This window comes from Streptopelia decaocto, assembly GCF_964273445.1.
Source record: "Streptopelia decaocto genome assembly, chromosome: 7".
Taxonomy (NCBI): domain Eukaryota; kingdom Metazoa; phylum Chordata; class Aves; order Columbiformes; family Columbidae; genus Streptopelia; species Streptopelia decaocto.
In genome coordinates, this window is record NC_138661.1 from 22217246 (window position 1) to 22244274 (window position 27029).

The 27029-nt window shown below is 38.2% G+C and overlaps 1 protein-coding gene across 1 annotated transcript in view; it reads left to right on the forward strand.

Annotated features, from left to right (window-relative positions):
* Nucleotides 1-22234, forward strand: part of GTF2A1 (general transcription factor IIA subunit 1) — a 31291-nt gene extending 9057 nt beyond the window's left edge. Inside the window, exons 3-9 of the mRNA XM_082059540.1 lie at nt 494-701; nt 3266-3330; nt 5478-5553; nt 9401-9534; nt 10382-10702; nt 13151-13240; nt 17612-22234. Coding sequence (XP_081915666.1) covers nt 494-701; nt 3266-3330; nt 5478-5553; nt 9401-9534; nt 10382-10702; nt 13151-13240; nt 17612-17719 — 1002 coding nt within the window. The 3' untranslated portion in view covers nt 17720-22234. The remainder of the gene's footprint in view (nt 1-493; nt 702-3265; nt 3331-5477; nt 5554-9400; nt 9535-10381; nt 10703-13150; nt 13241-17611) is intronic.
* Nucleotides 22235-27029: the final 4795 nt, after the last annotated feature.

Below are 27029 nucleotides of genomic sequence, written 5' to 3' on the forward strand. Positions count from 1 at the left end.
GGCATTTTCTGAGGTGTACAGGTAGTTTCTGTGTGTTACGAAGCAGTAGTCTTCAAGCAAGTTTAACTGAGGAGTTCTAAGAAGAAATGGCTTGAGGAAAGCTGTAATAAAGAATTGTTTTTCTGATTAAAGAGGTAAGAAAGCAAGAAGGTAGAGAAGTGAAAATTTGAAGGCTAATTTAAAGTTACCAGTTTATCTCTATTAATGCTTCTATTAGGGTTGTTATGTATCTTCCACACTTGGAAGAAAAGAAAGGTTAAAGCTTAAACTCGGACTGACAATTCTTAAGGGATATTTAATTCATCTTCTTAAAACATTACGTCTCTGGAGTTCTCTCTTCAGTCTGTAGTTGCCTAAGGGCTTTTTGGCTGAGTAGACTATACAAGATAAGCAATGAAAACAAATTTGATTTTGGAGTTCTGTCTCTATATTGTTACAAATCCTGTTGAGTAAAAATCATACACAGAACTTTCTCTTTCCTTTTCCAAACTAGCTGTGGGAGAACAAGCTGATGCAGTCCAAGGCTGTAGATGGCTTCCATTCAGAAGAGCAGCAGCTTTTATTGCAGGTGCAACAGCAGCAACAGCAGCAGCAGCAACAGCAGCATCACCACCACCACCATCATACACAAGCTCAGCCGCAGCAGACTGTGCAGCAACAGTCTCAGCCACAACAGGTCCTTATTCCAGCGTCTCAGCAAGGTCAGACCTACTCTCTTACCTCTCTGGCAAAAGACTCCCAAGTTAGACCAACTGCTAAACATATTCTAAATTTAGGGCAGGATGTTTACCTGAGGAATAACTTTGTGTCTTCGTGTTAAGCTTTGTCTCTATTTGCCTCTATTTAATGGATCAAGAGAATTGTCCTGGCAAAAAATATCTTGGTATTTGTGTTAGCATATTTTTCACAAGATTCTGGAAAAGCTGAATTCATCTCTTGGTCATCTACTATGTAACTTATATTTTCAGAATACACGACTTTCAAATTCTATCAAAAATTCATTAGCAGCTCTAATTTCAAGGCAATATGCATATACTGTTGACAATTTAGTCATGAGGTAGTGAGCAAATAAATTAAAAAAAATATTATTTAGCATAAGTGGATGCTAGGATGTGAAAAAATACTTCCATAACAGTCTATGTAGGAGATGGTTTTTCAGGTTAGAACATGTTTCAAGTGAATAACCTAATGTCTAGGTATTCTTGTGATCTTGAAAGATGGCACACTGTGCAGGTGTGGATGTTCGAGGTATATTTTAGCTAGCCATAGCAGTATTGTGTCTTGTAATTACTTTCTTGTGTATTCTTCATTAATAATTTAGGGGAAATACTTTTGCCAATTAAAATTCTGTTTGAAAACTGAGGTAAATACTACTGGATTTTACTGCGTATATGCTGTGTAAACAAATCTGCAACCTGTTAAATGGTTGAGTTTTCAGTGTGCTATTAAAATTGTAGCATAAAATATTTATCTGTGGTAGTCAGTCACAGACTTCAGGTTTTTTATCAGATTTCATGGATCACAACTTATGTTGTCATAGACACAAAAGATAGCTATGATTTGATTTCCTCCAGACCACCCAAAAAGCCACCAAACCCAACTGCTATATATTTAAAACAGAAGAGCACTAGTGTAACAAAAACCTGTTGTTGGGACTTTTGTGTGTGTGTGTCTGTGTGTCTGTGTGTGTGTCTGTCTCTGTTGTTTTGTTTATTTTTTTTCTTAGAGTACTTTGTATTTTGGTGGGATGTAAATCGGTTTCAACTGTTGGGATAGAATTGATTTTGAGATTAAGACCCCTAAATACACGTGGCTTTAAATGATCTGAGTGTCTCAGTTTAAGTGGCAGTCAGCAGAGCCTGGGAAGTCTGCTCACCAAGACATCTAGTGGCTCCCTAGCTGAATAGCTGTGACTCTACTGACCAGGTTTCCCTCCACTAAATGGAGGTTGTCCCTGCCCTCCTGCTTGTGTCTTAGGGTGCACTAAGTTCCTACCTATAGTAATGCAATGAAAACTGATGTATTGTTGCCCAGTGTTGTGGCTTACGACCAAATGATGGTGTGGAGGCTAAATGAAATTAGGATATCAAACCACTTTAATCACAGACATGCAGTTTTATGAATTACTTGGCTTCCCTGCTCCATGGGAGAGATGGTGTAGTAGTTCCTTGTGTGGCCTGGTGTGGTCTCAGAAGGAGATCAAGATGGTCAGCACGGTGATTCCTGCTGTCTGTGTTTAGTGTGCTGTTCTGCTTCCTTGGAGGTTCTTGGAGTTCTTGGCCTGGCTACAGCTCAGGCTTTTGCCTCCTCTAGAGCCTGAACCAAACTGCTGCTGGTTTGGCTGGAGGGGGGTCAAGTGCATCTGCCACACTGGGTCACGAGATTTTCTTGGGCTCTTTTGCCCTCTGTGGGTTCCCTAAAGGTTGGAGAGGTGGCCTCAGATCATGGTGCAAGGTTGTGGTGCTTCCCTCCCCAGAATCTTTTCCAGAAACTGAATTATCCCCAGTATTCTTAAATGTCCTTGGTTACAGGATTGCATGGAGGATACCTTGTCTGTGATTAGTTTGTTCAAATTGCTCTGTCACTTTCTAGTTTGCTGTCACTGGTATTAATACTGGCAACCTGTTTGTTCCATAGAGTTGGACACTTTTGCATTTCTATATGATCAACAGGTTGTTTTCACAATTAAGCTACCTATTTCCTTTAGCCCACCAAAACTATTTTATTGTTTGGGACAGGTAGTTGATGATATTTCATCTGCTTCTACTGCGTTAGAAAGACAGTGAAGATTGTGAGCTTATGCTGACAGCTGTGCTAACTAGACCTAACTCAAGCTAACTGCTGCATCCTGTAAACACACTCTACAACTTGCAACAATCCTTGCTTAAGTCTGTTTTAGGAGTTAACCACTGTCGGTGCTTTTGGAGAACTTTGATACTGGACATCAGCAAGTTTACCAACATTGTACTAATACCTTTGATTTCAGAAATATATTTTAAGTCTTGATTTACCTTGGGTCAGAAAAGGTGACTGAAGCCCTTGCAATAAGATCTGTAAAGCTAAAATAGCCCTATCACCTCAGAGCTGCTGTTGTAGATTGTCTTGATTGTCTTAATAAGATCAGAGACTGCTCAGTAGCTGGCTTTGTTATGAAGCTCAGCTGATGTTTGGGTGATGTTCTTTCTAAGTTATTCTGGCTTGGATATTATTTTGGGCAGACTATGTAGTTTTCATGAAATGCTTTTTTTTGTTTGTTTGTTTCTAGCACCTCAGCAACAGGTTATTGTGCCAGATTCCAAGCTGATACCGCACATGAATGCATCAGGCATGGTAAGAAAAGCATTTTATACATACATACACTGTCATTATGTAGGTTGATTTGATTAAATAGTAAACACAAGTCTCGTATTAGTCATCAGATGCGTAAAAGTAATTTAGGAGACACTGATAAAGCTGTCAGCCATTTCTCTGAGTTTTGTTGTTGCACTGACAATCTAGGAACAGTTATCCAGGGCTTCAGTTTTGATAACTAATCTAGGATTTACCTTGATTCTCTGCTTTAAATGTATTTAACCAAAACTTTTTTTTTTCTAATCAGAAATTGGAGTACTGTTGATATGAATCTGCATGATGATGTGCTTGTCATATACCAACACAACACTATGAACTGATGCAAGCCTATTGTATTTGCTAGCTGCAGGAAGAAACATTAACTACTCTGAAACTTAAGCTTATATAAAATGAGAGATTATTTAGCAATTCACATCAATCTTTACTGGTCACATTATTTTGATTCACTATTTTAGTAATAGCATATAAAACTGAGCCTGGTCATTTACCCTTTTGTTGCAGTTTTTATCTCCAGAGGTTAATTCTAGTTATCTGATCTTGCTTTAAATGCCCTGGCTCAATTAAAAAAATGCTTGCAAAGCAACGATAACAACAGCTAATACAAGTTAAATACATTTATTAAGACCAGAATTTATTACATTTTTACGACTTTTATGGTAAAAGCACATGAACCAAAGTTTAATGATTAGTCAAAGCTGCAACAGCTTGCCTAGCCTTCACTTCTCCATTACCTGCTGACCTTATTATAGAAAAAACCCTGAACTTGTTTACTCAAATAGCATGATTTACCCAGAGGCTGAGAACACATTGACAATACCTTTTTCTTACATGCTTTACAACCGTTTCAATGTGATTCGTAACTTCATAAGTCCAATAGTTAAACATTTTTTTCTGTCTCATTCATTTACATCTTGTTAGTGGGTATTGCAAAAATGAGTATGCCATGCTTTTAAAACTCTGCTGCTGTCAAAATGTAGATGAATTGTATACTGCAGAAAACTGCTCTTCAGCAAATAGTTACAGAATTTATTTGGAATTACTGTATGTGTTTATTAGAAGCATTTAAGTTGGTACTAAAGAATGTATCTGACCTTGAATACCTTGGAAGGCAGAGAGTAACGAGAGTTACTCATCTGCCTTTGGGATGTGAGGATGCAAACACTTTCCAGTTTTGTATGGCGATCTCTAATTTTGGCAGTTGTAACTACTAGATTGACCAGCTGATATGGAGAGATCATTTATCTTATAAACAGGAAGTATGTGTTCTACTCAGTAATAAAGTTTAAATCCTTTCAGTAGCAAAGAGCTATGGTTCCTTTATAGCGGGGAAAGGGAGGCTTTCCCATAGGCAGCTTAAGTCAAACCTTTGAAATGGAGAGGCCTCTGGAGAAATCCATTTCCCTTAAGGGAGAGTTGAGGACTTAAAGCAGAGTTTTGTGTTTTAAGCTCCCATAATTGTGTTGGAATTCAATTTCCTTGCAAGTTCAAATCATTACCCATTGAGAGTCTTCAGCTTTCTCTTCTAACCAGCTGACTTGAGAGAAAAGGTAGTCATTCTCTGAACAATCAGTACACTGTGTGCATATATTCACTCAAAAGAGCTGTGTTATGTGGGACTTGAAATGCAAATAATTTACAGAACAAAGAAAAGTGCAAACCTGATAACTGCCTCTTGAGAAAACAAGACAGATGAACATGATCATTGGTTCAGTACCTTATGTTTCTTCAGATTCGTAGGCCTCTGTCTTTAGCTGCTTTGAAAAAGCGTAAGTAAAATTGCCATATAAGCAATGCAGTGTTGTACTCTATTAGTAGATCAGCAGAGAAGACAGAAGAGAAAAAAGTCTGCTGAGCTTGCAGATAAACCAAGAAACCACATGGAGCTGTGTTAAGGTGTGATGCTTAGTGATTGTTGCTCCAGTCATCTTCCTATTAAGGAGGAAGGAAAATAATTTTTTTTATGTAGTATAATGTACAGATGATTAATGTTTGCATTTAAATACATGCAGAAAACAGTGTGCGAACATTGTAAACAGCAATAAATGTTACATATTTTCAGGCAGTGTGTTGTGAGATGAAACACTGGTGATAATGTCTGTGGTTGAAAAGCTTTTCTTGTATTTCAGAGTGCTGCAGCCACTGCAGCTACGTTGGCTCTCCCTGCTGGTGTTACTCCAGTTCAGCAGATACTTACAAATTCAGGTAAATGTCTTAATACTGAGATTAAGCAATGATTTTGAGGGTGCTCGGGAGGGAGAAATTCTGGGTTTTATTCCCTGCTGTGTACTGTTAAGAAGCAGAACCTGGGAATCCACTGTTACAAAAAAGTGCAGTCCGTTGACTAGACTCCTGGGCTGTTTCCTCACTGACTTGCTAGTCTTACAAACCTTGTGATTCTGACCTAACAGTGCTTTGGGTTAGATTCTGTGCAAGTTTTCCCCACTTTTTAGAGAAGCACATGAAGTGAGAAGGCAGGTGTTGCTGCCTTTCGCCTTTGCGTATTTCTGAGCTTTGTGATGTGAACACAGGTACTAGACTGGCTGTAAAAGAGCAGGGTCACTTTATCTGTGGCTTCAGGTGAGGAATGTCCTAAGGTTTCTCATACCTGCTAAGCATACACAGTGGAATTTCTAATTTTGCTGGCAATGCTAATTTTATTTTAGATTTACCATTTTAAAATACTCTTGTGTGGTACATTTAGAATATTATTAAATGTTACTTTTATGAACAGTGTTATCTGATGCTTCATGTCCTTTTGTATTGTTCTGATTTTATAAGCTTGATTCTAGATCTATTCTGCATGGAGGGTAAAGAAATATCTGAAAAAGCTTATTTTATAGAATCAGTTGCTGATTTTACCAGAGTAATTCATGTAGTCTGCTCAGAATCACCTGGGACTTAATCTTCCTGCTTTAATCATTTGAATGTTTAATGGATATGTAGTTGAAATAAAATTTAAATATGTAGTAGTTGTTCTAGAAATTAAAATACTTCCAGTTTTTAAGGAAGCACATCTATGTTTGTCATAGCATAGAATAATTTGTGGCTCATATTTGTTACTTTTGTTGTGGTCATAATTTTTTTTTTGTTCAGTTAGAAATATTTATGGTATGTTTTCTTCAACAAGGAGCGAGGTTAGTCCCTTCTTTCAGATATCCTTAGTTATTTCAGTAGTTGAGGCTGTGCATTTTGCTGTGGAGGGAGAACAGCTGTGGAAGGAGGAGGCTGGACATTCTTCAAGAAGCAAGTCTTAAAAGGCACAGGAGCAACTCATTCCCATGTGCTGAAGGACAAGCTGGCAGGGAAGAAAACCAGTCTGCCTGAACAGAGAGCTTTGGCTGGAACTTGGCAAAAAAAAAGAGTTTATGACCTTTGGAAGAAGAGGCAGGCAACTCAGGAGGACTACAAGGATGTCATGGGGTTATGCAGGTAGAAAATTAGAATACCATAAAAATGTTTCGATAAATACATCAGCAACAAAAGGAGAGCTAAGGAGAATCTCCATCTTTTATTGGATGTAGGGAGAAACTTAGTAACAAATGTTGAGGAAAAGGCTGAGGTACTTAATGCCTTTTTTACCTCAGTCTTTAATAGTAGGACCAATTGTTCTTGTGGTATCTAGCCCCCTGAGATGGAAGTCAGGGATGGGGAGCAGAATGCAGTACCCATAATCCAAGGAGAAATGGTGAGTGACCTGCTACACCACTTAGATGTGCACAGATCTATGGGGCCAGATGGGATCCAGCCAGGGGTACTGGCTGATGGAGGTACTCACCAAGCCACTTTCCATCATTTATCAGCAGTTCTGGCAAACTGGGAATGTCCCAGTTGACTGGAGGTTAACAAATGTGATGCCCATCTACAAGAAGGGCCGGAAGGAGGATCCGGTGTAACTACAAACCTGTCAGTCTGACCTCGGTGCCAGGGAAAGTCATGGAATAGATCATCCTGCCATCATGTGGCACATACAGGACAACCAGGTGATCAAGCCCAGTCAGCATGGGTTTATGAAAGGCAGCTCCTGCTTGACCAACCCAATCTCCTGTAACAAGGTGACCCACTTAGTGGATGAGGATATTGTCTACCTGGACTTTAGTAAAGCCTTTGACACTGTTTCCCACAGCATCCTCCCGTAGAAACTGACAGCTCATGAGTTGGATGGGTGTAGTCTTCACTGGGTAAAAAACTGGCTGGATGGCCGGGCCTGAAGAGTTGTGGTGAATGGAATCAACTCCAGTTGGTGGCTGGTCACAAGTGGTGTTCCCCAGGGCTCAATATTTGGGCCAGTTCTTTTTAATGTCCTTTATCGGTGATCTGGACAAGGGGATTGAATTTGCAGTAAGTTTGCAGGTGACAGCAGGTTGAGTGGAAGTGTTGATCTGCTTGAGGGTAGGAAGGCTCTACAGAGGGATCTGGACAAGCTGGATCAATGGGGTGATGCCAGTTGTCTGAAGTTCACAAGGCCAAGTGCCGGGTCTTGCACTTGAATCACAACAACCCCAGGCAGTGCTACAGGGTTGGGGAAGAGTGACTGGAAAGCTGCCTGGCAGAAAAGGACCTGGGGGTATTGGTCAACAGCAGCTGAATATGAGCCAGCGGTGTGCCCGGGTGGCCAAGAAGGCCAACAGCATCCTGGGTTGTATCAGGAATAGTGTGGTCAGCAGGACTAGAGAAGTGATTGTCCCACTGTGCTCAGCGCTGGTAAGACTGCTCCTTGAATACTGCGTTCAGTTCTGGGCCCCTCACTACAGGAAAGACATTGAGGTGCTGGATAGAGTTCAGAGAAGGGTAATGAAGCTGGTGAAGGGTCTGGAGCACAAGGCTGAGGAGCAGCTGAGGAAGTTGTTTAGCCTGGAGGAAAGGAGGCTGAGGGGAGATCTTACTGCTGTCTACAACTACCTGAAAGGGGTTTGTATTGAGATTAGTGTTGGTCTCTTCTCCTAGGTGACAAGTGAGAGGAGGAAATGGCTTCAATTTGCACCAAGGGAAGTTTAGATTGGATATTGGGAAAAATTTCTTCACAGAAAGGGTTGTGAAGCATTAGAACAGGCTGCCCAGGGAAGTGGTGGAGTCACCACCCCTGGAGGTGTTTGAAAGACATGTAGACATGTTGCTTGGAGACATTGTTAAGTGGTGGACTTGGCAGTGCTAGGTAAGGGTTGGACTTGATGAACTTAAAGGTCTTTTCCAATCTAAGTGATTCTATGATTCTATCAGGAAGTAAAAATCAGTCTTTGAGGGAAATGTATGAAGTTCAGGATTATCTGATTTAATTTCTTCTCCTCCTCCATCTTTCTGTTTAAAAATGTGGAAAGCTAATGTTAGAATATATTTTAGCTCTTGCTTGTCAGATTTGGAGGCCATCTCCAAAGGTGCATGAGTCTCAGATGTGTTTTGTGAAATGAGGAAAGGTATAAAATGATAAAGTTGTAGGATAATAAAAGAAAATTAAGTACAGGCATTGTGGTAACAGAAAGGAGAGGTGGATAAGTGCAAGGATAGATTTTTTTCAAGAAGGCAACTTTACAATAATATTGTAAAGAGTTATGCATAGAAGAATTTCTTGTAATGTGGTAATGTTAGGGAGAAGAACCTGAGGAAGGGGTATCATCTGACAAGACCCTGGAAAAATACCAGTGTTAGCATTGGATGTAGTTTTTGTGGTGTGAATACCTGTATTCCTATTTTGGTATATGTTCTTTTGTTTTTCCATTAGTGAAATCTACCTTTTGAAACATGTGGTATGTTCGTAAGTGGGAGCTAATATTTAAAATACTGTGCTGCATTAAAGGATTAAACTCTGGATTGCATATGTAATTTTTTTTTTTTTCTGATTGCATACCTCATGATCATATTTAGATGGTAAACAACTGTATTCATTCTTTGGTTCTGACACAGCTGCTATAGCATAGTATCTTTTCACCAGTGAAAGTGAAACTTAAGTGCTCTCCTTTCATTGTTATTGGTGTTCTTCTGCAAAACAAACTTGTAAACTAATTTAAAAAGTAAATTTCTATGTTTGATTAATTTGATATTTATTTTATTACAGGCCAGATCCTCCAAGTAGTTAGAACTGCAAATGGAGCTCAGTATATCATTCAGCCGCAGCAGCAAGTTGTTTTACAGCAGCAGGTCATACCACAAATGCAGCCTGGTGGAGTACAAGCACCTGTTATACAGCAGGTAAAGAAAAAAATTTAAGTAGGTACTCTTGAAAGAAAAAAAAATTACAGTAATTAATAAAGAGGCTTGCTTTTTGTGAGCAAATTGAAATAGAACACGAAGTCAGAAATGGTATATTTTAAAAAAAGATAATTGCCTTAAGTGTGTTTTTTAAAAGTAAACAATTTTGAAATGTTGTTTTCAATGTCACTTTTTTTCTTGCCAAATTCTGACTCTCTGCAGCTTAAAATTTGTCCCCTGATGACAGTTATATTATGTGGATAATCCTACTCTACATACTTTTAAAAAATGTGTTTATCAGTTAAAATGATTCAGTGTCATATAACACATAGAATAAAATACCTAAAACAAACACACCCCTCTTGGTTATTTTAGTAGTGAATACAGTGTATTTTATGAGGATTTTTGTTCAGGCACAAGGTCAACTGTGTGTCCCGACTGTGTAAGCATTGAATTTAGCATTGTGTCACAGTTTTGCAATTTAAGCATGAGTAACAATTTATAGAGTTTAAAGTTAAGTATTTTATAGAGAACATTTAAAAGTAGTCTTTTGGTTGAATTTAAATATTCTTCTGCCATAGTTGAGACTCAGGTGTGTTTTAGAATGGAAAGACAGTAGGTTTTCTTAGATTTAGCAACACAAAATGCAGAAAATGAATACCAAGTAGTGAAAGAAGGTATGTTATTGAAGGTTAAATTATGTATCTGATACACGCGGAATATTTGTAATTATTCTTTTTCTAATTAGCGCAAATCAGATTGATATGATTTAATTCTTTTCTGTGAATAAGTGATATGGTAGTCTGTTATGTTAGCAGACACCGTACTTACAATGATGTTCCATCAGGTTTTGGCTCCTATCCCTGGAGGGATTTCCCAGCAGACAGGAGTGATTATTCAGCCTCAGCAGATCCTGTTTACAGGAAATAAAACACAAGTCATACCTACAACAGTGGCTGCACCGACACCAGCTCAAGCACAGATTCCTGCAGCTGGTCAGCAGCAACCACAACAACAACAGGCACAACCACAAGCACCACTTGTTCTCCAAGTTGATGGAGCAGGTGACACGTCATCTGAAGAAGAAGAAGATGAAGAAGAAGACTATGATGATGATGAAGAGGAAGACAAAGAAAAAGATGGGGGTGAAGATGGCCAAGTTGAAGAGGTAAACTGTTTCAGGAGACTGGAGCGTACTTGTGTTTCATTTTTTTTTTTCAGTATTTGAAAGAAAATTATATTATTTAAATAATATATTCCAGTAATTTTGAGAATATAACTTTTATCCTTGCACTTCAAGTTTTTTATTTCCCATATTGAAGTTGTGGCAACTGTGGATTAGCAAAGCACCTTGAAATGCAGCTGAGGAAGGCGAGGGACACATCAAAAACTGTTAATTGTCATGAATGCTGTTTTAAAAACTTCAGCAGTAATATTTCTGATGTTGTAGAGAGGTCAGCCATGAAGTTATGAAGCCCTAATAAGTAAACAGAAATTGTCAACTCCATTTGGGACCAAGTGCACACAAAAGCAAGGTGTTCGGAAGACTGACAAGGAGAGCATATATTTAGTTCACTGAGGGGATCAGTCAGTGTGTCTGACCTGTATCTCACTAACTGTTCCAATGCTTTTGTCATCTGACCTTGATTTAGTGAAATCAAGAGACAGGAGCAAGAGTAAATATTCTTTGCAACGTGTTGCATTCTTAACAATGTGTGCTTGATTTAGACTTTGAATTTGCTTGGTTTTGGACTTGGGCCAATGGTTTGTACTAAATTTTGGTGTGTTGTACCAAAAAGCCCCACAAGAATAATTATTATTTTTATTTTAAAGAAGGATACTAATAAACTAAAAGTACTGTTATTTCAGTCTCTAGTAGGAAACTTGGTGGTCCCTAAATCTCAGTCTGTGTCACCCATGCAGTACATGTAGGTGAAACTTCTAATTTTTATCAAGGAGTTAAATCATGTTTTCTGTAGTACATCTGCAGCAGTGTCTAACAGTATTTTTCCGTTACATCTTAGCGGTTAGGTTCTCATCACTTTTATGTCGATCAGCACTGCTGTCGCTTTGAGTGTTTTAATAGTACTGACATGGCTGGTCACAGACTGCCACAGACAAGCCATACCTTCTACTGCATCTATGTACAGGACCCATGTAAAACAAGCACAGGCGGCACACACAAATTTGTATGTCCCTCCAGAGCCCCTACCCAGATTCTGCCCCTTTTACCCTCCTTGAATGTGTCTTCTATTGACTGGCTCATCCAGGCTGGTGCTTGCCAGCAAGCGTGTAGTATTCACACTCGTCTGGCAGGCACCCCATACTCATGGGTACCTTTGGATATAAGCATGGACCCCTTTGCCTGCCTAATACCCCAGCCCTGACCAAGGCCTTCGTACTCACTGGCTCATTCAGCTTTAAGGTTGATAGCTGTCACGAAGGCACCCCAAAGTGACTCCCAGCAAATAATAAGCTTAAACCTACTTGAATTCGGAACCAAAACTGAAACCAAATGACAGAAACCAATGCAAGTGGGGATGGAAGGAGGGGGAGTGTAATCCAAAATCAATCAGCATTCTTGGCAATATATAATAAACTGAAGGTGCCTTATTAAGTATAGGTCATCATGCTTCAATATTAAGTGTTCTTTAATAGTGCCTTAATGCTAGCATTCTTGCTGAGACTTTATTATCAGCATGCCAGAGGTCTGTCATTTTTTGCTACCTTTGCTCATCAGCAGTTACTTAGTAAGTGGACGAGTTCCTTAAAGCTTTCAAAGTCACTTAAATATAGCATTACTTTGGAGGGAATTAGGACCTCTAGTATATGTTTTTTTCCTCTCACTAGCATCTCAATTTAGCTTATATATTTGGAAGTAGTTTGGAAGATGAGGATTATAAAGCAGACTTCAGAAAAGCTGTTTTGCATTTATTAGAAGTTGTTTGAGCTTTTGAAATGTTTGTTATTTACAAGACCTGAAAAGGAAACCCCCAAATTTTTGCTGGAACAAAGTGTTAGCAGAAAGAGGAAGAACCAAAAGTAAGTTTTAAGGGACATGAAAATACATTTTAGAAGTTATTTTGTATGTATCTGTGCAAGAACATCCTAAAGCATCTTTTTTCCCCCACTGCTTTCTGCATGTAGAGGTCTGTTTCTGTTTGTGTGTGTTATGCCAAATGTGAATAAGTCATGGAGTTTCTATTTTTACACATCGGGAGTGGTGTGACTGATGCCATCTCTCCTACTGCTTGGATGCTTTAGAAAAATGAAAGTCTGTGTAATGATAATTTTTTTTTGTAAAGACAAATTGCAAACACTAGAACATTTACAGTAAAAGAAAAAGAGTGTTTGTAGTGACAAAAGGCTGCTGTGCCCAGAATCTGGCCTGGGCACTGAAGTTCCAGACTAAAATTGGTAAGGATGTCTGCTCAGGATGGATGGCAGGATGGAAACGTATGTACATCAGCCATCTGCTGGAAAGCCTGATATTCCCCACCACAAATGCATTTTAGGTGTTGTAGTTCATAGACATGACTGTAGCCTCATGTGATTAATAAAAGTAACAGCTCTGATTTTACTGAACAGTATAACTTTTAGCATGTGTTTCTTTCAGGAGCCTCTTAACAGTGAAGATGATGTGAGTGATGAGGAAGGACAAGAACTGTTTGATACAGAAAATGTTGTTGTGTGCCAGTATGACAAGGTAATCTCTACAGAACAGAATCCAAGAATTGTGCTGTCTCTGTTCTTCTTCCTATCACGTAATAATTTTTCAGTAATATCTTTGTGACTGTTAAGTACAGGTAGATCTGTAAAGATTATAATGTGAATGGTAATATAAAAATTAGCTGTTTGTTTTTAAAACAGGCTTGTGGGGCATGTTTGTAGTAAACTTGGTAGTGAGTAAAGCTAAGGAAAACTGGCTGCATGTTTTTCTCTTCATCATGTTTTCCTGTGACCTTTAACAAAAGGTCAGTCCTCTGGGCTCAGGAGAAATGAGCTATTGTAAGTAAGTTTGTACATTTGCCGTGGATGGAACAAGTAGTCATTATGATTTAGACTTGTGGAAAACTGTTCCTTGATTACTAAAAATATCTCTTATTGATGATAGAATAGTTATCAGAGGAGAAGGTTCTTTCTGTGCTATGCATTCTTTACTGAAATGGCAGCGTGGAATGCTTTTGCTTACTTTGCTTTAAATTCTGCTGAACTGTCTTGCCTCCTCTATAATGACTGATTTCTTTTTGCCCATTTGCACTGGAATACGCAAGGATTCATTCGTGTCTGGAATTGTTTTAAATGTGTCCAGAGGATATCAGAGGCCTTTCTACTGAGGTAGTATGCAGAAAGAGTATTCAGTGCATATTTTCTTTCTTTTCCTATGCTAGATTAATTGGACTGCGATGAATAAGCATCCTTTTTAAAACAGAAGAAAGCTGTAAGCTTGTTGAATAAAAGCTCCTATGTTGCAAAGAATGGCTTGGTTAGAAAATCTTCAGTTATGCCCAGACTTTGCTTAGGCTTGTCATCAGATTCAACAGAGAATTTAATACAGAGAAGAGGGTATCTACATCGCAGCCATCTGTCTCCTCCAGACTGTAATCCAAACCTGTTCGTTTCAAGGCAGTTTGTGAGGACAGTGAGGGACCTCAGAACAGCAGTCAGAAAAGCTTGTTGGCAGCTGCTAAAGCTGAGCAACAGGAACTGCTCTGAAGTCCTAACCCTCTTAAAAATTAAGAATGTGAACTCAGTAGGGAACAGTGTCCATCATTAACCTCTAGTGCCATGTGCCCTGAAAGGATGACTTCAGTTGTTAAACAATCATTCATGTTTGCTCTAAATGCACAGGATCAGCTCAGTTGTGAGCAGAGTTCCCTCTTGCACAGTGTCCTGCGCCAGCTGGTGGTGGGTGCCTCTGTAACAATGAGACAAGGGCAAACAGGTAGTGATGCTCATGTAGAGCATTTTACCATCCTTCTGTGAGCTGCCTCTTGAGGAAGAGTGGCTTTGTATCAATGGCCAGCAGAGGGTTTTTTCATTAATTTGTGAGAAATTAACTGAGTTATTTTTGAATCCTTGTAGACTTTATCTTATGACAAGAAGTTTCATAAATTAATAATGTTAAGTTTGGAGAATTACCTAGTTTTTAACCCCTTAGTTTCATATGATACCTCCTAGTTCTTTATTTAGATTGTTTCCTCTTTGCTTTTTTGGTGCCTGTTATGATATTGCAGACCATAATAACTGTCCTCAGTCATCTCTTTGAAATCAGAGCTACACTTTGCTTGGTTGATACTTGTACAGCTGTCCAAACATTTGTTAATTTTTACTTCAACAAAATAGATCTGGAGAATTTTTCTCATTTGATTCAGATAGATAAGGTTGATGTAGGCTCAGAGCTGTTCATAACACAGGTGTGAACCTTCAGTTTATTAAGTGTTGTAGAAATGTTCAGCAACAGTTCATGTCTGCTTTTGACCCCACTGAGCACAGAGCTGATGTTCTTGTGGAAAAGTCTTAGAACATTGGTATCTCATTCTTGACTTGTAATTGTCAACTCAAAGCCATCATTTTTTTCTGTCCATGTAAACTGGAATTGTTTTTTCCATCATTACTACCTTCATATACATTGAATGCCGCCATTGTTTTATTACACAATGAGTTAGGGCAGTAAGATCATTCTACAGCTCTTCAATAACTATTCTTTCATATCATCAGTGATGTTTTGTCCTTTGCCAGATGATTAGTGAATTCTTAAACCTTGCACAATCTAGCCAGCACAAATCTCATCTGGAATGATCTCATTTCTCTGTGAAAACTGTGTTCTTACCCTGGTTTTCCCATCTTTATTCAGTTATTTATTCATATGAGGGCCTTCCTTCATGCCTCGTGGCAGCTCACATGCTTCTGATGAAGGATTTTTGTTGAATGCCATTTAGAAGGGCAAGTAGAGTATATAATCCAGACCTTTCATTTTTCATGTATTTGCTGTTGCCACTGACTTTTTAGCTTAAAAGTGAGCACAGACCAAACAGTAGTACTAATAACTGATTGAGTTCTACGGTCATATCCGTTCTGGTGCTGCTTTCCTGTTTGTTTCTGCAGCACTAATTGTACGTGATGAGACTTCCAGTCCTTGATGGAAATTGAAAAATTGGAATGGGGTTTCCTTGTTTGTATGCCTTTTGAAAAACTTTCTCAACTTTTTGAGATCACAGAATTACATTTTTATCTTTTATCTGCAAATGTTTATGATTATCTTTTCTCTTTGGGACAGCATTTCAGCTTTCTGAAAGATCTTTGCTTTCTTTGAATATCTTGTTGTCCAGCTGCTTAATTGCATTGGTGGTATTTTGCTCTTTCTGATGCCCTTTTTGGTAGGTGGCAGGTATTTGCTCTGCGCTTACAGTATGTGGAGTTGTATGTGTTTTTTTTGTTTGTTTTGTTTCGTTTGTTTGTTTGGGTTTTTGTTGTTGTTTTTTTCCCAAATTTACTCTTCTACCTTTAGACTGAATTTTGTTCAATTTCCTTTCGTTTTAAATGAAACATAAGAACATAAATTTAGTTAAACACTCTTCTAGTGGATTTATTGACTTAATACTCCTGGTAAATGTAGTTGCTGTTAGTTCTGGTGATATTTTCTAACTTAAGTCCTGCACACTGTCTTGAATTAAGAAAAGGATTGTGTGTTTTGTGGTTCCTGACTTCTTCATGAATTAACATGAATCAAGTCTTCATGACTTGACTGTATAGTATCTAAAACCCCCTCGATGCTGCACATTGATGTTTCCTCAGCAGACATAAGATAATAGAAGTCTTCTAAAACTACAACTATTTCTTGTCCTTGTATCTTCTCTGATCTTCTTCACCACATTGATCAACCTGCTTCCTGTAGTCGGTTTGTATTTGTTTGGGAATAGGCATGAAGAAAGAAGAGTTACTTCTGTATGGAATATTTTTGTTGAGAGCATATTGATTAAAATGTTGTTTTATTCTTTGTATTATCCTGTGTCAACAGGAATATCCATTATAACCTGAAGATTCGTTATGTCACAGGCAGCCGTAATGGACTCCCTGGGGAGCAAGAATGGAATGAATGTCTTCATTTTTAAATTTTTTTTCTTCTGTCCTAGCATGTCTTGGGTTATTGCAAATAGCTGGACTGATCTCCCAGCTTAATCTTACAGATTTCTTTTAAACAAAGTCTTAAAAGGACCAATAATGTAATTGGGAAGACTGTAGGTTGAAGTTGAAGCTTCATGTCATCATCCCCAATACTGGAGATATTACTTTTCTCACTTGACATTTTACGATGAGAATTGGAATATAAATCATATACAGTTACTCACTGTTGAGGAGAAATTGTGGAATGTAATTATGGTACATATATTCTATACAGTTTGTGCATTTTGTACCAGAGAGCTTTTCAGACTGAAAACACTGTAAATAATCCCCTTGCCTTTTAACCAAAACTTAACTTTCGGAAACCCAAAGTCACACTCTAATATTAGAAGTAGCCAGTTGGATAGGCCTGCTGTCTATCTGTATGTAACATAATCAGACTAGTTTTCATGCAGAATGGAGTTTAGACATGAGCTACAAATAATGAAGCTTAGTGCTTGTCCCTGTCATGGCTGGTTTAAAACATTAGTTTTTCTGTTACAGCGGTAGAAATTGAGATTTCTGGCTTTCAAGTGGAGTTTTGTGGCTGTTGTAATCAGAGATAATTTAATGAAATTAAAGCAGCACAGGTGGATATATCTCTCTTCTTCCTTTCCAACCATCTCTAAAAATGTGCTATATGCTTTGGATTTTGGAGTGCCTGTGTGCTTGCAGGGTTTTGTGACAGTTACTGTCCCTGGTTTAAAAAATGAAAATGCAAAATACTGGTATGTGCATAATTATTTTTCATTTTTCATATCTGAATGCGGAATTGATTTTCAGGTTATCTGTAGCAATTCAGTAATGTATGTCTAGTAGTTATTTTCATTTTTTCTTGCCCTTATAATTTACTTACACATTAATACCTATTTTTGATGCAGAGTAATAGTTCAACTTTTTTCCCTGTTTTCAGATTCATAGAAGTAAAAACAAATGGAAATTTCATCTCAAAGATGGCATCATGAATCTTAACGGAAGAGATTATGTATTTTCCAAAGCCATTGGGGACGCAGAATGGTGAAGTTTTAAAAGACAAAACAAAAAAACTCCCCGTAAAAGGAAAAAAAAATCAAAAGCAGGAAAGGTTGAGACTTGGACGTATACTCCAATCAAAAAGTGTATCTGCACATCAGAAATAAACGATAAACAAAAGTATTGGAACAAAGGTAAAATGTGGCAACAAAGACACTACTTCAAACGAGCAAGCCATGGACTGTAGCAGCTATAGCATTGTCTGGGAGCTGGTTTTGTGTGTTAGGAATTACCTTACTTATCAGTTCTACATACAGGTACCTACAGCTGGTATTTAGCATGTAAGGCTTTGTTCTCCCCCCTTCTTCCCTTAAGATTTTAAAATACTTCTTCCACTGATTGAAGGAACTGTTCCCTTTGATAGATTATTAATCTGAAAATGCTTATTGTGTGTACAAATCTTTGCTTTGAACACTTCCTTTTGGTAGTGAGGATGGTCAGAATGTTACTTAAACTGCGTGCAAGCTTTGTACAGAAGGGTAAGAATTAAGGTGTTAAATTTTAAATAACTTGTATAAGGAAAATATTTTTAATTCTGATATGCTCATTAATTATTATATCTATTTGTTGTTTTCAATTCAGTTCCCCATGAACAGGTTGTTGTTTCTAGCAGTTACAAAATGGTAAAATGATCATTTATATTTCAAAATTATTTTAATTTCATGTAAGTGATACCTTTTATTTAGGGTTGTATTTTTTAAATACTAAGCACCTGTAGCTCCCCCCCACGAAAATCAGATTGCTTAACTTGTTCATTATATTCTTGCTGTTCGGTGGTGGTTCAGCATCACTGAATCAATTTCTACTGATTTTATTTTTTTTTCTTTTTTTTTCTTTTTTTGTTGTTGTTGTTTTTTTTTCTTTTTTTTTTTTTTTTTTTTTCTTTTTAAAGGCTTCAGAGACCTGTTGAATCAAATGTGTGGGTAATGGCATAACAGATGCACACCTGCTTACTACATATGTAGTCCAGACATTCACAAATAATTCAACAGACCACAAGAATGACTAAATTTTAAAACAGAAAATCACATAAAAATTTTAACATCCTGGCTACAGCTCTGTTAATCAAAGATCTGCTTTACTAAAAAGTATAGGCATAAATGACCTGCAGCAGTTAATCTCTCTAAAGTTTCCAGGTGGCATGTAGTTTCCTGAAGAGAGCTGCACAGCTTTGAGAACACAGATTTTGTCAGAATATCTTTAGACTGTCTTGGTAACAGAAGGTCGAGGAGTTGGATGCACTAAACCTTGGGTAGTCACTTCTTCACTTGCCTTTTCCAGAAGGGTGGTTTTGTGGATTTTTTTTTTTTTTTCTTTTGTGAAAAGCAGTAAGGTTGGTTCCTGCTCCTTCCTTTCCTCTCCTGAGAAGCGAAGACCTTTTCTTCATGCATAGGTTATTCTTGCAAACCCTGCTTTCAGAGCTGCAGTTGCTTTTGAATGTGGAGAGGGAATGGGCATTATACTTCAGAACTGTTGAGGAAGGAATGTTCATCTGGCTCACCATTTCAAAAACACTTTTTGTTTCATCAAGTGCTTTGAAAGATGGTGGAAAAAAGGACAGGGCAGATAACTAAATTGGGGAAGACCTTCAGAAGCAGGCATTTGAACAAGGTTTTTCGAGCTTTTTTCCTTGAGAATGAAAATTTTGAAACATGATTTAACAAAGACACAAATGTATTTTAGCATTATGGAACAACTGCTCATTCTCTTCAATTTCCTTGCCTCCAAGTACATTCATAGTCTCAGTAGTACATAAAAAACTCAAAACACATTCTAAAGAGGGTTTTTTCGCTGTTATTTTGGGCACTGGTGCTGCCAGTGATACAGCCTAAAACTGCCTGTAGGCTATGTCAGGAGCCTTGTGGTTAGTAAGCCAGCTACATACATGAGATTTATGAAAAGTTAATTGATGTTTCTTCTAATTTATTCTTCAGTAAGGGAATCATCATTTAGAATGCATTTTTGGCTTCAGGGTATCTCAAAGTGATCGGTGTTTGCTTTCTTCTGAACAAAGCAGATATTTTATTTTAATTTTTTACCACTGTTGACACTTCTATGTACAACTGCAGTGAAATCAATAATGTACCAACTAATTCCTTCCCTCCCCTTTTCCATATCTGTTACCAGTAGGTCTTAAGTAATGGACTTCAGAAAAATTCCCATAATGCTGCACAACCAAACCAATAAAAGGAAAAAAAATCCCTTTAGCTGTAGATTCCTGTTTATACTACTGGAATCCAGATTATTTGTACGACACTTTGTTTTCATACATCGTAGCGATTTTTTTTTTTCACCCTCATACATATACTAGAAACTGCATAGCCTTTTATTTATTTTTAAGGGATAGCAGAACTTTAAAAGTAACTTAAGCTTAGACTGTTCTGAAGGATGTTCAAAGCTTTCTGAACTTGCACGGTCTCTTGCAAGCTTATTGTATGATATGCTTTTCAGATAAGAAGTTTTGTCTTCAAATACAAATAACCTGTGAAGTTTTCAGAAAGCCAGTCAAACGTGAACATACCAAACTGTGCTCTTATTGCTACATCAAGTGTTCCTTTTTTTAAATCAAAAAGCATGTTTAATTTCATTTTATTGTAGCAGCTTGCTGTAAGAATGTAGTTTGCTTAATTTTATTATTGTACTTGAATTTTTAATCATGGTTTTAACAATGTAACTGAACAGACCATTTCATTAGTTTCCAAAGAAACCATTCCTTTCAGAGGGCAAAGGATTCCCATGTTCATAGATCATAAATGATTTTTCCACACTCCCCCCCCCCTTTTTTTTAGTTGTGGTTTGTTTGTCATCGTCGTCGTCGTTGTTGTTGTTTTCCTCCCATTTAAATAGTTCAGTATTATGGAAACAATAATTTCAAGAGGGCTTATATTAAAATTTGCACAGATAATGGAGCACCTTTTTATGATGGAAAAAGTGGGGAAAGATAACTTCATAATTATAACCATGATGGCTGATGGAAACTTGTAGAGCAACTGGGCAAAACTGGGAGTCTCGTGCCTTTTCAGTTTGCTGAATACCTGTTTTGCCAGTATGACAAGACTTTTCTTGATTCCTGAGAGAGTAAATTTCCTGCAGTGCTTCAATCAGAAAAGCTTTTTTTTTTGCTCTAATTCTGTTTGGTTTTAGTGTGTGCAATCATTTTAAAACATCTAAGTTGAAAACAAATTGAAATATGTTTTCTTTTAAGGAATTAATAGAGAATTTAGTCACATAAGGAACTTTATATTGGACTATTTAAATAAAATATGTTTTTATTCCCCCTCATTTGCTGGTTAGTGACAAGATCTCTTTGAGGCTTCATACTCCTTGTTCCTGCATTGTACTCACAAGTTGCATTTGAAACATCATTCAGTTGCCTAAACATAATTTAAAGTGATAATTGTGGTCCAGGTTTGTTTCCAAGCATTGATACGTGATTCTGAAGCACAGTTTCTAGAAAAGAGCAAAGAACGTGTTGTGTCTTGTAACAGGTTTCTTTTTATATAACTGTTTTCTCTATTTCTGCTGCACAATTAGGAGTGTTAAAATAAACGTCATTGAGTCTGCGAAAACAATTCCACTGCTTGACAGTTAGAGCAGTAATTATGTCACCACATAGCACTACCAGAGTAAATTTTTTTTAATTCCAGTGAAGGAGTTAGAGACCTGCTTAACTAAAGTTCATTTTGATTCAATCTCTTTAATTTGTAAAAGCTCCTTTAAAAACAAGAACCCCCCCCCAAACTTCCCCCAAAGCAAAAGCTTCCTAATGAAATGAAATAAGAAGGAAGTGAGCAGTGGGTTCAGGATAACGCACACCGGGTTGATACTGGGCTGCCTTACACAGCGGCGTGGGGTGGCCTGTCCCACCCCACCCACACCCCCAGCTGCAACTGGAGTTCTTTGCAGACTTTGAGATTAGTGACTATACAAGATGAAGAAACGTGCATATCGCGATGTGTCGGTGTCTGGCATTTACAGTCTAGTTTTCCCATTGCTGTGATTGGTTGGGAAATGTGTAAAAACCAGTCCACTGGTTTCTGTGTTGTCTGCTTTTTTCAGGCAGTTCATGCAGTGTGTCTTTTAATTATTACTTAGTGGATTAGACATTGTGGAACAAAAGGAGCTTTTTTTAACAGGAAGAACTACCTTGGGTTAGCTATATGTACAGTCATCCAGTGAGACACGTTCCAGAGTGCGTGGGGTACCAATAGATTACGGAGTGGGGGAATATCCTTTTTTGCTGTTCTGAGCTACTATTGTCAACTGCTGTTGTACATATACTGTTATGTGTAAGGGGGTAAATATATTTATTATGTTTGTAAAATTCATTCTGTACAATTGCAGATCAAGGTTGCTCCTCTGTGATATACAGGATATTATGTTTCAAAGGCCATGCTTGGAATACGATTAGAGAACTTAGTATTTTGATGTACTAAGACCTATTTTAAGTTTAATATTTTGCCTTTGCAAAAACTTTAATTAAAGATGTTATTTAAAAACGTTTGCCACTTTGTTTACTATCTTGCATGTGCATTTGTTTAATATATGAGGCTTAATGACTTATGTAATAACACTGAAGATTCTGAATTTATTTTCATCACACGTGGGTAACTTCACTGTCACACGCTTGTTGAGTTTGCTTTGCAAAGTTTTGCTGTCCATTTAACATGTTCATATAGTTTAAAAGAATTCACATTTTAATCTTGAGGCCAGATTTCTGTATTTATTGAAGAATTTTCTCCCTATGGTAACTTGAGACTTAGGTCTTGAGGCAAGGTGGGTTGAGTAACTTGGAGTGCCATCTGGATGGCCATCCTGTAAATGAAAATGCAAGACAATATTGAAGTGAGATGTAGAGTTGTTGGATGGTGGCTGGCTGATTGTAAATGTTTCATTTTCATCTGTGACACTGATTTGACAGAATTGCTTTCTAGTGGAAGCAGGTGACATCTTTTTAGTTCCTGGCTAAAAGCAGTATCTTGAGATGTGACTTGTGCTTTATTTTTAAAGCTAGATTTTCAACTTGAAATTCTAAATATAATTAGAAAGAATGTAAGCTATAGGCTAGACTGCCTATATTGGGGGGGCTGGGAGTGTTGTATTTTGAAACGTGATTTTGAAGAAATATTGTAGCTGTATTGGTGTAAAGGTACAGCAAACCAAGAATCTTAAGGAGTGTTTTTGTTTTTCTCTAATACTTTTCTTGCCCTCCAGCCCTCAACACCTGGGAAAGAAAACAGTACTGTTTTTCCCATAAAATTTGCCTTAACTGTCACCTTGAAAAGGATTTGGAGCCAATTCTGCATAACTAACTATCAGAAATCAATTCTGTTTTACCAAAAACAATCACTTCTGTCTGAGCTCGCATAATGTGTAAGAAAAAAACTGCTTGGAGAGTGGCCTGGTTTTCCTGACCAAAATATTTTCAAATGGACCCCAAAAGGAGGAGGGAAAGCAGGATTCTAACAGATTAGTAGCAAACTCAAAACACAAAAGAGCTGGATTTTATCCCAGTAAGGAAAGAAGAGAACATTATCATTGTGAATAATTGTGAGTGTTAACTGTGTTCCCCCACCTGTGCATGAGCAAAGTATTTCAAGGATGTGTTTTGTGCAAAATAAAAGTACCTGATTTCCCGCCTCCCCCCCCCCCCCCGCCCCATCAACTTGACTTCTTTCTGGCTTTATTATTTTAATTGCAGAGGTATGAAAGGATAAGAATCTTGGGATATTAGCACAGCTTTCAGTGTATCCCCATTTAGTTTCAGCTGCACATTATTCCTTATAACTTAAGTCTTAAACTGTATCAGCTTTGGAGTTTGTGGTTGTTTGGTTTTGTTTGCAAAATACTCTGTTGAAGACTGCAGTCCTGCTGCTTGTTTTCAGAGCAGACTCTCATCCAAAACCACTCTCAACCTTTCAGATGTAATGGCATCTTTAGTATAGTCAAATGAAGTGCAGTTGAACTACTTTTGACCTTCAGTGTGCATATATAACGTTCAGAAAATTGGTTTTATGGCAATTTTTTTCTTTTGCGTGAAAATTGTTGCAATTATTTTTGTGTGAAATGCCTGTGCAATTACATCTATTTACAGAGTATAAATGCATGTGTCTTTGCGTGACCTGAAAGAGGGTTATCTGAAATAATGAGGTAATACAGAGAGAATAAATAATTGAAAATAGTGTGTTGAATTACAAGTGATATTGAGTTGCCCAGTCGCTTCCATAGGTCAAAACCCCTCTCTGAAGGTGGATATCGGTGAGCTGGTGTTTTAAAGTGCCTTTTAGTGATAACCATTTTAAGAAAATACATAGCTGGGTGTATTTGGTTTACACTATCTAGTTTTTGCTCTCATTTTGAGTTCAGTTTTGTAAACAAAATGTTATTGGATTTGAAAACAGCAAGCGTTTAATTTGGCTAAGTCTATTTCAATGACAAATCCAAAACAAAGACTATAATTAAATTGCAAAAGAAACAAACCAAAACAAAAAATCTTGTAACACAAGGAATGCGTGTGGAAGGGTGGCTCTGTCAAGGTAGAAACGCTTTTCCTTTGCTAGTGGTACCAAATGAGGCAGAACTGCAGGGCAGGTGAGCCCTCTGGGTGTCTGGAGCAGAAGATCCTGGTGAATCCCAAGAGAACGGGGATGCTGCTTTACAAGTGCCGGAGCTGGCAGGATTTAATGCCAAGGTAAAGAAAAACCCTTCCTAGCTGGTGACAGAGAAAACGGTTTGGAGTAGCAGAAGAAGGCAGGCAGTCTTTTCCCCAAATGATCTGGCTTCCTGATTTTTCCAAAGACTCATTCCCCTTTCTCCTAGGAATCCTGCTGCAGGGTCCCCGCAGACAGGGCTCCTCTTGTGTCCTGTTGTACCAGCGTCTGAGCATTTTGTACAGACCTTCCCCATCAGAGGAACAACGGCTGGCTCCAGGTGGGCTGTCTGCATTCAACAGGTAATATATTGCAGGAAACATGGTGTTCTGGGGAGTGCTGCCTTCTTAAAAAGGATGTATTGCAGAATTCACCCTGTGGAAATTATGCTTGTAGGTTTTGTTCTGTCTTTCGTTGCCTTTTTTTCAGAAAACTCAGATTTTTGCAGGATGGAAGCTCTCCTGAGCTTACCTTGTTTGAGCTTTTAACGAAGACAAAGCATGAATGATGGGAATAATATTTCTGACATACTGTTTTTTGTGGACTGAATTTGTCAGTCTGATTTTAATAAGGTTTAATCTTAAACATTAAAGCAGCTTGTAATAAAATTCCATGTAGGTGTAGGGAGCTGACAAATGGCTTGGTGTGATGATGCTACTGATGTTACAAATTGGTTAGCAAAAGGAGAAATATATTCCCATCACAGACACTTCTGCACATATCACTTAAGTTGGTTTTAAGAGATTCAGATTATTTTTTGGCTTTCATTTTCTGTCCTAAATCATTGAACGGCTTTGTAATTTCTCTCTGAGGTTGCTGTGTATACGTTGCCATGTAGCTTAAATAACTTTAATAGGTGGAAAATGTAAAGTACTTCATCGAATAGGGCACGGAGTTTCTTCTGTAGTAGAGAAAGGAATGTAAAGACAATCTGGAAAGAGGAAACTGAGAGAGAACAGAGGATCAAGACAAAAGAAGTTAGCCACCCTTGTGAAAATAAACAACCAAAATTCAAAGAGAGTGCAAATATACTTAGTTGTCCAGAGATAAGTGTATGTAAGAAATAAAAAAACTTTTTTTTTTTTTTCCCTGGACTTTTCATGGGAAGGTGCATCTTCCAGAGTGTCAGCCATGCCTCCTATTTGCCTTTTAACAAAATATACTTCTTTCTGCTTTATACTGAGATACCAGTGCTGGATTTAGTTGGAATTCTGTAGGTGGCTAAACCAGATCTGATCGGCTGTTTCCACAGCTCCCTCTAGGCAGCAGTAGTAAACCACATATAATTTAGGGAATTCTTTCACTACAATCAAACTGAAACCAGTATTGTGCATCCAGCACAAACACAACCTTCAGGCTGCTTGGTATTTCAGTGCTGTTGCGCACATGTCAGTCAGCCACAAGCCACGGGGATGACAGACATTCAGACGGTGCCTCAGAATTTGCAGTGTGAAGTTTTTTGTTAAAACTCATGTTGCTGCTTTGATTTGCTTTGTTGCAGCTTTGCTTTCACAAAAGACAGGGAGAGCTGTCATTTATCTTCACTTTTCAAAGCAAAGTCACTGTCATTTCAGCTGAAGCTGTTCAGCTGTAAGACAGACAGCAAGCATTGCCCAGTCTGGACAGTTATCAGTCTCAGCGTTTGCAACCCGGAGGTTCTTCTTGGCATCAAAATAGGTCCTACAAAAAGTATCACTGTGTATATGCAAGTAACAATCCAGCCATCCTAGTTGCTTTGTAATGACTGTTCAGTGAGCCCTTAGATATGTGTTGTGAATGAAGTTGATGTTCACAACAGATTTCATTCCTTAAAAGGGACAAGAAAAATAGAGAACCCGGAGGACACTCCTCATCACAGCTGCATAGTGAATAACTGAGAACCAAAATGAGTGTGCTCTCCTCCTCCATGAGCTGCACCTGAACTGCACGGATGGGTAAGGATTTGGCCTCTGATGGGTTGGCATTGCATGTCGTCGGGACAGCACAATGTTGTGATTTACCCCCTGCTAGTGATCATACCTGTGACACCTGCTCATTCACTCCCCACCCCTGAATAAGGGAGGGGATAAACTTGTGAATTGAGATAAAACCAGTTTAATAAAATAACAAAATAATACTAATATGCTACTAATATATATACAAAGTGGAAATAGAATTTTAAATAGAAGGTACTCAACGCAATTCCTCACAAACTCCATCATGCTGAGCAGCCAGTCCCAGGAAGAGAGAGCACCCTGGTCCCAAACAGCCGATCCGGGAGAGAAAGAAGGGCCCAGAGGCCACCGCAAACCAGCAGGAGGGCAGAAGGCCGAACTAAAGGAGCTCCCGAATGGAACTCCATCCAAATGGAACAGAACTGGAATGAGTCTCCCAAGCCGGAAAACCTGACTCTCATTAAATACGGAGTGTGATGCTAATGGCATGGAATAGTCTCACTGATCAGCCTTGGATGTCAGTCAAGGTCTACCCCATCTGTGCCCCTCTTCCCAGCTGCCTCAGACCTGCAGATAGAAAGACCTTTGCTTCCAGACAACAACTAAGACAACAGCAAGTTCTTACATTCTCTTCATTCTCACTCAAAAACACTGGAAAGTTACTTGAAGAAAAGCATTATCTCCCAGAGTGTTATCTTCTTGTTCTCAGACTAAA